This window comes from Staurois parvus, unplaced genomic scaffold (genome assembly GCF_062004578.1).
Source record: "Staurois parvus isolate SC_StPar_1 unplaced genomic scaffold, SC_StPar_1.0 ptg000360l, whole genome shotgun sequence".
NCBI lineage: Eukaryota > Metazoa > Chordata > Amphibia > Anura > Ranidae > Staurois > Staurois parvus.
The window spans coordinates 60,311-73,151 of NW_028318156.1; the positions used below are offsets into that span (position 1 = coordinate 60,311).

At 39.6% G+C, this 12,841-nt stretch overlaps 1 protein-coding gene across 1 annotated transcript in view; it reads right to left on the reverse strand.

Annotated features, from left to right (window-relative positions):
* Positions 1 to 222: 222 nt before the first annotated feature.
* TMCO1 (transmembrane and coiled-coil domains 1) overlaps positions 223 to 12,841 on the reverse strand; it is a 39,731-nt gene continuing 27,112 nt past the window's right edge. The window contains exons 6-7 of the mRNA XM_089684851.1: positions 11,320 to 11,464; positions 223 to 1,754 (exon numbers count right to left, since the gene is read on the reverse strand). Of these exons, the coding sequence (XP_089540977.1) occupies positions 1,656 to 1,754; positions 11,320 to 11,464 (244 nt within the window). The 3' untranslated portion in view covers positions 223 to 1,655. The remainder of the gene's footprint in view (positions 1,755 to 11,319; positions 11,465 to 12,841) is intronic.

Consider the following 12,841-nt stretch of genomic DNA (forward strand, 5'->3'; position numbering starts at 1 on the left):
TGGTCAAAGAACATGAAGCACAAAACTCTTTTCATTAGGTTTTGCTGTTTATTTTAAATTGCCAGATCTGTGTTGATATGTGCAGGCTAATTTTAATTTTGTTAAACCCTTATTAACGGCTCAAGTTCATTTCATATGGTTTTGCTTTGTTTTACTAAAGTTGTTTTTGTTTTCTTCTCAATCATTTTATGCCGATTACAAAAAAGATCCAAGTAAAACATATTAATTTATCTAAATTTTATTCATTTAAAAATAATTTTTTCGGCCTGCGAATATTTGTAAAATCTACAGTGTGGCCCTAGAGCTCAAAAGTTTGGAGACCTCTGTTCTAAACTAAATAGAAATGCAGTACACCATTAAAGAGCAGGTGTACCTTTAATGCATTTACCCCCTTTTAAACAATGCCCTTCCCCAGCAGCCCTTGAAAGCAATTAACATACCCATTCCACCATGATTTCTGCTGTGCCGCCAACTCAGCACCACACAGTCTATACCTTCAAATCTTTACTACTGGGTCTGACTCCTGCAACAGGTGAGCAAGCAGCTTTCAAGGGGTGGAGATGAACATTTAGGCTCTATTAGCCATTAGTAGAGTGGAGCTCCAGTCAAAATGTAAAAATAAAGTCAGCAGCTACAAATACTATAGCTGCAACTTCACAGCTGGGAGGCCACTGCACATTCACAAGTAGCGCTGCGCCTTGTGAATGGTCCCGTAGTCTTCTGGGGCATGTCACATGTTCCAGAAGACTACGGGGGTTGTGGGGGTCAACTTCCGCTTCCAATCGCCAAGGCAAGCAGAAGTGGGAGTGGGTACCTGTCAGAACTGGGTACCCTCTCCCCAAAAGTGCAAATCCTTAATGGGGAGCTGGGGGTGAAGCCTTAAAGCGGAATTTCGCCCTTTGGGTGGAGCTCCATTTTAAATGGCAACTAAAAAAAAAAAAAAACAAAAAAAAAAACAAAACTTTGCTATGGGAAACAGACACCAATATATCTTAAAGCAAAGTGCCCTTCTCAGTTTAATATGGATGGAATCCAATGAATACTGAGTAAAATATTGCTCTGAACTGCCTTATATAGCCTCTGGCTGCTGCTTTAATTAACTCATTTCTTTTTGGTGCAGAATTTAACTCTTCATAGGAAAGAATACATTTGTAATTTAAATAACAATAAAATATTCAATTCCACAGCTTGCGGATTCAATATAATAAACAAAAATATTCCATATATAGCATGTGCCTTTGTTGAAGTTTGAACAGACAGAAAGTTCAGAGGAGTTGCAATACATTTTCAGAGAGGCTAGATTTATCATGTCAAGCACTGGCAGGTGTATGGGCCCTTCTCCTTGAAATACAATATCCCTTAGCTTATAGTCAGGAAAAGTAACTTAATACTTTGACCAGTTTTGAAATAAATACAGATTAGACAGTACTTGCTTTAGATTTTACCCTAGTTGTTTTTCATATACGGAGAAGATTTTGTTTTAAATAATGTGTTCTAGACTTTTCAGGATGCAAGCACTATAAAAAGATTCGGTGTATGAAATAGTACATTTTGTGTTCAGTCTTTATAAATCCGTTCAGTCTTCATAAATCAGTTCCACAGAGTTCATGGCATTTTCTAAAAAGAAAAATATTAGAACATCTTTTCTGTACATTTTATGAAAATTTCCCAGCTTGTGGAGGGGGTCCCAGGAATCCTCCGGCTTGTTTTGTAGCTGCTCGGGATGGTGCAAGGCCCAGCATTTTCTGAATGTTCTGAATGAAAACAAAAAAAGTTTATATTCTCTTCCTCAAAATGTTATATCAAAATCCACATGTGTGTTTTCATAAATACACTTGACAACTGAAAGTAAATCACAAATGGGCTGCAAAGGTGAATATTAGGAAGAGTATACACACAAACACAGGCAAATCAAAGTAATTAAATCACAAATGGGCTACATACTCATATTAGGCTGGTTGCCAATTAGCACTTTGTGCCAGCTATAAAAGAAGAGTATGTTCTTAACTTTTGGGTGCCATCCAATTGCTTTGAAAAGTCAGTCAGTTGCAAAATTATTTAGGCTCTCAAAAGAAAAAAAAAAAAAAAGGGTTTAAAAAATTTATTATATCATATGATAGAGTTGACAACAGTTTCCTCTGATTCTTTTTGACCAGACAACAGCAAATCGATTTGCACATTGACGACTTACAATAACATCTGGCAAAGCGCATATGTTCATTTCACCTGAATATGTGCATGTGGATCTGTGAAGAAGTATCATGCATATCACAATTGCAGGCAATAACAGCTCATGAAACCACTCAGTGCTCCGTTGACTGATTTTTTTTCTTCCACGCGTAATATGTGCATGTGGATTTTCTCAATTTAGCAAAAATATAAGATGGGGCATATTTGTTCAATTTCCAAAGATATTAATTCATCTCTCATAGCGGACTACACAGAGATTGCTAATTGGTCACCAGGTGTAAGCAACACCAACCCACAAGGACACATATTCCAAGCACTGGAAAAAGCAGTATGTTCTTAAAGTAATCTTTCACTCTTTTTGCCATGTATGAATGGGTTTACATTTGGAGAATGCAAAAGAATGCGTTCAACCCACAATGTCTGTTGCCAACTGTGAAACATGGAATGAAAATACAATAAATACATCTGCAACTGCCCATACAGTCAAGGTGACTCCACACACATTTTACAGCAGAAATTGTAGGCTGCATAGTTACATAATAAAATTATTAAAAAAGAAAAAAAAAAAAAAACGGCAGTCTTGGTCCATATTGTCTACCCCCTCGGAAACTCTGGCCAGCTTTGCCTTACTAGAGGGAGATACATTTTTAATTTTGTTACTGATTTTAACATTAATTCCCTCATGTAGTAGGATATTCCATAGCTTAACCATTTTTACTGTAGAGAATTCTTGGATTTTGAGCAGGAGCTTAGGAGGAATTTGACTCCTAAGAACGTATTCCTACCATGTGCATGTGCGTATGGTAGGAATAAGTTCTTAAGAGTCAAACTGGTCTTAAGCTTCTGCTCAAAATCCAAGAATTCTTTACAGCAAAAATGGTTAAGCTATGGAATATCCTTAAGCAAACTTGTGTTACTGAGCTTTTTTTCTTTTTTTTGTACACACTGCATTGCTGTGCACTTTTACAGCAGTAGCCATAATACCTTATCTTGTACTTGTGATGAGATTTGTAATGTGTTACAGGACACTGCATTTAATTGCAACAGGTCTTATTTTCAAACAGCATATTGGTGCGACTGGAGCACATTGAAAGCTTTGGCCATTTAGAACAATCCCAGCATGCAATGCTCAATTTCATCATCTTTCAATGAGACTCAGATACTTACACTAGCATGTAAAAATACATTAAAGCGATAATAAACCCAAAAGACAGTCATTATATTGCAGCTCACCAATTCTTACATGTGATAGCTGCATTAATTGTCTTTATAGGATTTCTCTTTCTTTTATTTTTACCTTGTGATCTGGCCAGTAAAGCTAGGTACACACTGTAATTTTAAATTTTTTTTTCATTCAACCCAAGAGAGGTAGATGCGGGAATCCTCCCCCACTGTGCTATTGTATTCTGACAGTAGGGACTCTTCGCTATCAGAATACATTGATTGGTGGCTGCAGACCACTGATTGAAAAAGGTTTTCCAGCAGGACCGTTCAACAGAAGCCAATCTAACAATCAGCCTCTATCGAACTGGGAGGACCACACACACATCAAAATTCATCCATTTCCTGATGAACCAGCAGAATTTCCACCCATGTATACCTGTCAGCTGCAGCAGATGTAGATGTAGCAGCTAGAGGATGGGACAAACTATTTAACACTGACTGGGAGTGCTTAGAATGATCAGCTTTTATGTAAAACCTTTATCCCAAAAGGAAAAAAAACCTGTTGCTTTAACTGCCAAAAATGTTAGCTGGAGTTTGGCTTTAATTTGTTAGTGTATCTCAATCTGCTAATGCATGCATCACTACCTTCCCCCAAAACTAACAATGTTGCTGTCCAAAGGAGTCTCTGTTGCTCCTTCATCCAGAGTATAGGCACTCTAAAACAGGAAGTTTGTTACTGGCCAGATCACCTGGTGAAAACTGAGGGAACAAAGCCTAAAGAAAAAAACTAATGAAGTCACCACATCTAAATGATTTGTAAGCTGCAATATATTACATATTTGGCTTCGGGTTTAATACCACCTTAGGCAGAATTTACTAAAATGGAAGCTGACAGAATATGGAGCAGCTGTGCATGGCAACTCATCAACTTCTAACTTTCATTTTCAAAGCTTAAGCCCCCGGTCACATCACAGCCAATTCTGAACTCGTTCGACTTACAGTGAAGTTGCACGATTTCATTGCGATTTGCAAGACACCTGACACAGATGTCTACGCAAAAATCGCAACAAAAGTAGTGCATGCACTACTTTAGATATCAGTACAGCTCCGACCAAGTCCGAACCGCACCGATATGACCGCTCTAATAGCGGACAATAGGGTGCGACTTGGCATACAATTTGCAAGTCGCACCCGATGTGACCGGGGTGTAAATGAACAAGCTGCAGATAGAAGCAGACTGGTTGCTGTGCATAGCTGCTCCAGATTTGGGCTGTTCCAGTTTTAGTAAGCCTTTACGTCTGTTAGCTGCTTCATGTTGCTTTGCAAACTCATTTATGAAATACTAAATTGGCACATTTCATTTGCTGTGGACACATGCCAACAACTGGCTATCAATCTATTATGACCCACATTTACAGTTTTCTCTACAAACGTGATTTAGTTCAATTGTAACTTTTTCCAAGATCTGCAACATTATATTGGTAATATCCTCTCCATACATACTTATCTTGTAGATCAAGCCAGAACACTGAATAGGTACAAAGTATCTAAACTGTAAACAAAACATGGTGAGATATGACACCTTTCTGAAAATCTTGGTTGGTTGCCTTGCCGTTATTGGTTTCCAGACTTTCTGGGTCACAGACACCATGCAAGTGTGCAGAAATCTACATGACTTGTTTCCAGTAATGACTCTGTGTTTCAAAAGCCGCTGCATCACAATCACAAATCAATCAACTAATATTTTCAGAAGCAAGGTAGGCAATGGCAGCTTGCAAATTTTTCACAGTTCCACTCAAAATGGGAAAATTATACAAAAGGAAGCTGAAAGGTTTCAAAATTATCAAAGCAAACTGCCATACTACACATTTGCCTGGTCTCCATCTATGACTTTCTTGGTAAAATTATCAGAGATCTTGGCTTTCTGTGAAACTACTTGTATATACAGGGGTTAGACAAAAACAAAATGGAAACACGACATGATTTGCAGGTGTGAAAGGGATGGATATGTTTCACGCTGAAAGTGGAAGTGATGTAATATTCTTTTGCTTCTGCTGTGTGATGAGACACCTAGATAACAGGTGGGAAGTAGAGATGAGCGAATTATTCAAAAATTCGATTCGGCTGATTCGCCGAATTTCAGGAAGAAATTCGATTCGATGCGAATTTATTCGCTACGAAGTTAACTTATAAAAAGGGTTTCTAGGCTTCAGAGAGCCTTTAAATTAGTGCAGAACACTGTACCTTTAATTTAAATGCCCTTGGAGATGAGGAAGGAGAAGGAGAAGGATGAGAAGAAGGAGAAGGATGAGAAGAAGGAGAAGGAGAAGGATGAGGAGAAGGATGAGAAGAAGAAGAAGGAGAAGAAGAAGGAGAAGGAGGAGAAGGAGAAGGAGGAGAAGGAGAAGGAGAAGGATGAGAAGATGGAGAAGGATGAGAAGATGGAGAAGGATGAGAAGAAGGAGAAGGAGAAGGATGAGAAGAAGGAGAAGGATGAGAAGAAGAAGAAGGAGACGGATGAGAAGAAGGAGAAGGATGAGAAGAAGGAGAAGGATGAGAAGAAGGAGAAGGATGAGAAGAAGGAGAAGGATGAGAAGAAGGAGAAGGATGAGAAGAAGGAGAAGGAGAAGGATGAGAAGAAGAAGGAGAAGGATGAGAAGAAGGAGAAGGATGAGAAGATGGAGAAGGAGAAGGATGAGAAGATGGAGAAGGAGAAGGATGAGAAGAAGGAGAAGGAGAAGGATGAGAAGAAGGAGAAGGATGAGAAGAAGGAGAAGGATGAGAAGAAGGAGAAGGATGAGAAGAAGGAGAAGGATGAGAAGAAGGAGAAGGATGAGAAGAAGGAGAAGGATGAGAAGAAGGAGAAGGATGAGAAGAAGGAGAAGGAGAAGGATGAGAAGAAGGAGAAGGATGAGAAGAAGAAGGAGAAGAAGGAGGAGAAGGAGAAGAAGGATGAGAAGAAGGAGAAGAAGGAGAAGGATGAGAAGAAGGAGAAGGATGAGAAGGATGAGAAGAAGGAGAAGGATGAGAAGAAGGAGAAGGATGAGAAGAAGAAGAAGGATGAGAAGAAGGAGAAGGATGAGAAGAAGAAGAAGGATGAGAAGAAGGAGAATTCCAAGCCGGCAAAAAGTGTATCTGCAGAGCTCCGCTATTTCTTAGGCTATTTCTGACAGTTCTGTGACATTCACTCCATACAGCGGTTTCAACCGCTGTATGGAGGGAATGTCACAGAACTGTCAGAAATAGCCTATTTCTGACAGTTCTGTGACATTCACTCCATACAGCGGTTGAAACATTGTATCTATTTGTTTCCATAAATGGATCCATTTATGGAAACAAATCGATACAATGTTTCAACCGCTGTATGGAGTGAATGTCCCAGAACTGTCAGAAATAGCCTATTTCTGACAGTTCTGGGACATTCACTCCATACAGCGGTTGAAACATTGTATCGATTTGTTTCCATAAATGGATCCATTTATGGAAACAAATAGATACAATGTTTCAACCGCTGTATGAAGTGAATGTCCCAGAACTGTCAGAAATAGCCTATTTCTGACAGTTCTGTGACATTCACTCCATACAGCGGTTTCAACCGCTGTATGGAGGGAATGTCCCAGAACTGTCAGAAATAGCCTATTTCTGACAGTTCTGTGACATTCACTCCATACAGCGGTTGAAACATTGTATCTATTTGTTTCCATAAATGGATCCATTTATGGAAACAAATAGATACAATGCTTCAACCGCTGTATGGAGTGAATGTCACAGAACTGTCAGAAATAGCGGAGCTCTGCAGATACACTTAGCGGAGCTCTGCAGATCCTACTTCTTCTTCTTCTTCATCCTCATCCTCTTCTTCTGAGGATGAGGATGAAGAAGAAGAAGAAGTAGGATGAAAATAAGATTAATTCCAAGCCGGCAAAAAGTGTATCTGCAGAGCTCCTCTAAGTGTATCTGCAGAATAGAGGAGCTCTGCAGATACACTTTTTGCCGGCTTGGAATTATTCTTATTTTCATCCTACTTCTTCTTCTTCATCCTCAGAAGAAGAAGAAGAGGATGAGGATGAAGAGGAAGAAGAAGAAGAAGTAGGATGAAAATAAGAATAATTCCAAGCCGGCAAAAAGTGTATCTGCAGAGCTCCTCTATTCTGCAGATACACTTAGAGGAGCTCTGCAGATACACTTTTTGCCGGCTTGGAATTATTCTTATTTTCATCCTACTTCTTCTTCTTCATCCTCATCCTCTTCTTCTTCTGGAGGATGAAGAAGAAGAAGTAGGATGAAAATAAGATTAATTCCAAGCCGGCAAAAAGTGTATCTGCAGAGCTCCTCTAAGTGTATCTGCAGAATAGAGGAGCTCTGCAGATACACTTTTTGCCGGCTTGGAATTCTTCTTATTTTCATCCTACTTCTTCTTCTTCTTCCTCTTCATCCTCATCCTCTTCTTCTTCTTCTGAGGAAGAAGAAGAAGAAGAAGAAGTAGGATGAAAATAAGAATAATTCCAAGCCGGCAAAAAGTGTATCTGCAGAGCTCCTCTATTCTGCAGATACACTTAGAGGAGCTCTGCAGATACACTTTTTGCCGGCTTGGAATTCTTCTTATTTTCATCCTACTTCTTCTTCTTCTTCTTCCTCTTCATCCTCATCCTCTTCTTCTTCTTCTGAGGAAGAAGAAGAAGAAGAAGAAGTAGGATGAAAATAAGAATAATTCCAAGCCGGCAAAAAGTGTATCTGCAGAGCTCCTCTATTCTGCAGATACACTTAGAGGAGCTCTGCAGATACACTTTTTGCCGGCTTGGAATTATTCTTATTTTCATCGTACTTCTTCTTCCTCTTCATCCTCATCTTCTTCTTCTGAGGATGAAGAAGAAGAAGTAGGATGAAAATAAGAATAATTCCAAGCCGGCAAAAAGTGTATCTGCAGAGCTCCTCTATTCTGCAGATACACTTAGAGGAGCTCTGCAGATACACTTTTTGCCGGCTTGGAATTATTCTTATTTTCATCCTACTTCTTCTTCTTCTTCTTCTTCATCCTCTTCTTCTTCTTCTGAGGATGAGGATGAAGAAGAAGAAGTAGGATGAAAATAAGAATTCCAAACCGGCAAAAAGTGTATCTGCAGAGTTCCTCTATTTCTGACAGTTCTCTGACAGCTCCTTCACATGTACAGCGGTTGGAACATCTGTTTCCGAATAAAAACATCTGTATCCTAAATGGAAACAAATAGATACAATGTTTCAACCGCTGTACATGTGTTCCTTCTGTCAGAGAACTGTCAGAAATAGCGGAGCTCTCTGCAGGGACACTTTTGCCGGCTGATCGGGAAAAATCCGATTCGCGCACCCGAAGTAGGCAAATATTCGGATTCGACGCGAATCAAATTTTTCCTGAAATTCGTATCGAATTCCGGTTCGCCTGGTTCGATTCGCTCATCTCTAGTGGGAAGCCTCACTTTTGTCATTCACTGCGTGTGGTGCTAGTAATATGGTGTCATGTCACAGCCTACTGAGATTCAAAACAGGCAAATTATTGGTGCCAGCTTAGCTGGTGCCTGTGTGACTGAAGTCACCAATTTATTTGCTGTACCGTCTACAGTATATCAAAGGTTATGACGACATACAGTTTCTGGGAAAATGTCATCTATAAACATAAAACGCAGTCATCATGGTCAACTGACCAAAACAGACAAAAGTCTACTGTGAAGACTAATCACAATCATGCACAATGTCCTTTTGTCTCTTTGTGATCAGTCTTCACAGGATTGAGCTTGAGCTCTGTAAGCACTTTTTTCTTATTCCGGGTCACAATCCTGCACAATGTCCTTTTGTCTGTTTCGGACGGTTGTCAACCGCACTTATGCTTTTCAGAAACATTTTCCTGGAAACTGTATATGCTGTCATAACCTTTTGTCTGGCAGTACTAGGGTCATTGGTTTGAATCCCATCCACAGCACCACCTGCCTGAAGTTTGCATGTTCTTGTGCCTGCGTGGGTTTCCTCCAGGTACTCCGGTTTCCTCCCACATTCCAAAGACATGCTGGTTGTTTAATTGGATCCTGTCTAAAGTGGCCCTAATATGCGTATGTACGAATGTAAGTTAGGGACCTTAGATTGGACAAATACATTGGCAGCTTCAGTCACAGAGGCCTCAGCTAAGCAGACACCAACAATTTGCCCTCTTTAACCACTTCCTGTCCGGACACTTAACCCCTTCCTATCCAGGGCAATTTTCAGCTTTCAGGGCTATCACATTTTGAATGACAATTGCGCAGTCATGCAACACTGTACCCATATGAATTTTTTACAATTTTTTTGAGATGGATAAAGCTTTATTTTGGTGGTATTTTAATTTTTTTTGCTATGTAAATGGAAACGTCCAAAAATTTGGAAAAAAAAGTGTTTTTCTTATAAAATTTTGCAAATAAATATTTCATCATAAATCTTGGCCACAATTTATTCTGTTATCTTTTTAGTAAAAAAAAAATAAGCCAAATTAGTTTATAACCAAAAATTATAATTTTTAAACATTTTTATTTTATTTTTTTTATATTATTTATGTTTTTTTTTTTTTACATACTGTCACCCTAGCAGTACAGTGTCACCATGGTGACACTGTACTACTTGTGGGGGGTGATGAAGACTTTTTTTTTTTACACTGATTGGTTTTACACCCATATACAGTTGCAAGAAAAAGTATGTGAACCCCTTGGGATTATGTGGAGTTTTGCATGAATTGGGCATAAAATGTGCTCTGAACGTCATCTAAGTGACAACAATAGAAGGAACACAGTCTGCTGAACATAATACTACACAAACATTAGATGTTGCCATGGTTTAATTGCACATAACATGTAAACATTCACAGTGCAGGGAGGAAAAAGTATGTGAAACTTTGGACTTAACTGGTTGAGGTCAGGACTCTGACTGGGCCACTCCAGAAGGCGTGTTCTGTGCTGTTGCAGCCATTGTTTTGTTGAATTACTTGTATGCTTTGGGTCATTGTCCTGTTGCATCACCCATCCTCTGCGGAGCTTCAGTTGGCGGACAGATGGTCGTACGTTTTCCTGCAAAATGTCTTGATGAATTTCAGAGTTTATTTTCCCATCAATGACAACAATCCGTCCAGGCCCTGAGGCAGCAAAACAGCCCCAAACCATGATGCTCCCTCCGCCATGTTTTACAGTGGGGATGAGGTTTTGATGTTGGTGTGCTGTGCCTTTTTTTCTCCACACAGTGTTGTGTGTTCTTCCCAAACAACTCAATCTTGGTTTCATCTGTCCACAGTATATTTTGCCAGTAGTGCTGTGGAACATCCAGGTGCTCTTTTGCAAACTTCAAACGTGCTGCAATATTCTTTTTGGACAGCAATGGCTTCCTCCATGGTGTCCTCCCATGTACTCCATTCTTGTTTAATGTTTTCCTTATTGTAGATGTGTCAACAAAAATGTTAGCATGTGCCAGAGATTTCTGTAGGCCAACGTTTAGAGTTTCACTGTGTCCGGATGACCCAGCGGGCACCGGATCGCGGTTTATAAATGGCCACCCGACCCTGCAGTGCCACCGTCCGGTCGTTTATATACAACGGCCGGACGGGAGGTGGTTAAAGCTCCGTAAGCTCTGACATGACTCCGTATTACAAGCAGCGCATGCAGTGTATGACGAAAGTGAGGCTTCCCACCAGTTAGCTAGGTGTCTCATCACACAGCGGAAGCAAGAGAATGTTACATCACTTCCGCTTTTAATGCGAAGCATGACATCACTTTCACTCCTGAAAACCATGTTTTGCCTAACCCCTGTATCGAAAATCAATTATCGCCATTAGGGAATATCTGATAAGATATATTTGCGCAACAAAAATAGTTCATGATTAAATAGCTTAAAATCAGTAATGCATTTAAATTCATTAGTGCAGCAAGGAAAGTTAAGAATAACTAAGGTGGACATTTAGAACAGTTTTACACTTACTTGACGGATGGACATAGTACAAAGTATGTACAGGAATATAAATGAACAGTCTGTATAATCATCCCCCAGCAAATTTCTGTGAGACAATCCTTGAATATAGGAAAGAGGGACAAAGGGCAACTTTGCTACAACCCGTCCATCAAAACTGGAAAGAAATGTAAAAAATTAAAAATGGTCACCTTATTATGCATTACCATCTAGAAAGCACACACACACTTTTTTCTACAAATGAAAAGTCCTTAGATCTTTCTTTACAAATGTTTTCACATAAACATGCATACTTGAGATGCTTGAATGTACATGTTTATGTGACTGGAAAAGGAAGTAAGGCCGGACAGTATATACAGGGCATGTAGACATATTCTCCACTGGAGCCTGTGGTGTAAATCAGCAGGAGAAATGCAACGCCAATCAGCACACACTGGACAGATATGAAGCTCCTGCTCCAGTTCATCCACTGATCTAAGGGGGGGGGGGTAAGGGGGCAGGGTAAGGGAATATAACAGAGAAGGCAAAGGAGGCTATTGGCATTAAGCAGCAGGAGAGTATTGTTATCCTGTAATAAACATTCATTACTATATTAATAATTACCACTATAAAAAAATGTAACATTAAAAATGTTAATAGAATTATATTAACCTCATCATGCCTGCGCCTCGCGGCCCTTTAAGGGGTTTCAGACGCCGGGGGGGCTGGGGTTTAGGGTCATGTGACCCCTCGTCATTCGCTGTCACGGCGGTCACATGATCGGAAAAGGTCCCAATCGCAAGGGGAGATTGGGACCTTTCCGTGAGACACCGACATATGTGCTGGGAGCGCGCTCTCAGCACATACGTGTTTCCAAATGGTATGCAAATATGCGGCCGCTCGGCATCAAGGCCCAGCTGCTGAGAGGACGCATATTTGCGTACTGTTGACGTCAAAGGGTTAAAATATAATATAAACATTTATAATTTTAGAATATAAATTTATAATTATTAAAGTGGAGTTTCACACTCTCAATCAACATTGACTATTTTAATCCTTATGCTGCTAACATTAGTAATAGATAGGAAAGAATATATTTACTGGATTTAAAACTTTTCTTTACATTTCTTCAGTTCCTTCCTGGTTTCAAGGCCTAGGCAAATGATGTCATACATCCCAGAAGTCCTCAGGAGGGGAAGGGGTACGGTTAAGCACATCCTCCTCCCTGCCTGAGCTAAAAGCCAATGATTTCCAGGAAGTATATGTTAAATGAATCATCTGCACTTAATCAAGATGGCCACAGCTAGAAATACTAGGGGGGATGTTTTCAAAGAGATTTTTCAGCAAAATAAAGCATTGAGACATGAATGGATGGGGAGTTTGCTTTGAATAATAAAAATTAATTAAATAGCATTTTTTTGTTTGTGGTGCTCAGATTCAGTGTAGTTCCACTTAGACTAGATTTTTGTGCTGACTAGCTAGTTTCAACAATTCATGTTAACACTGAAAAAAAATGTTCAATAAAAACTATTGGAATATAAAACTGAAGATTTTG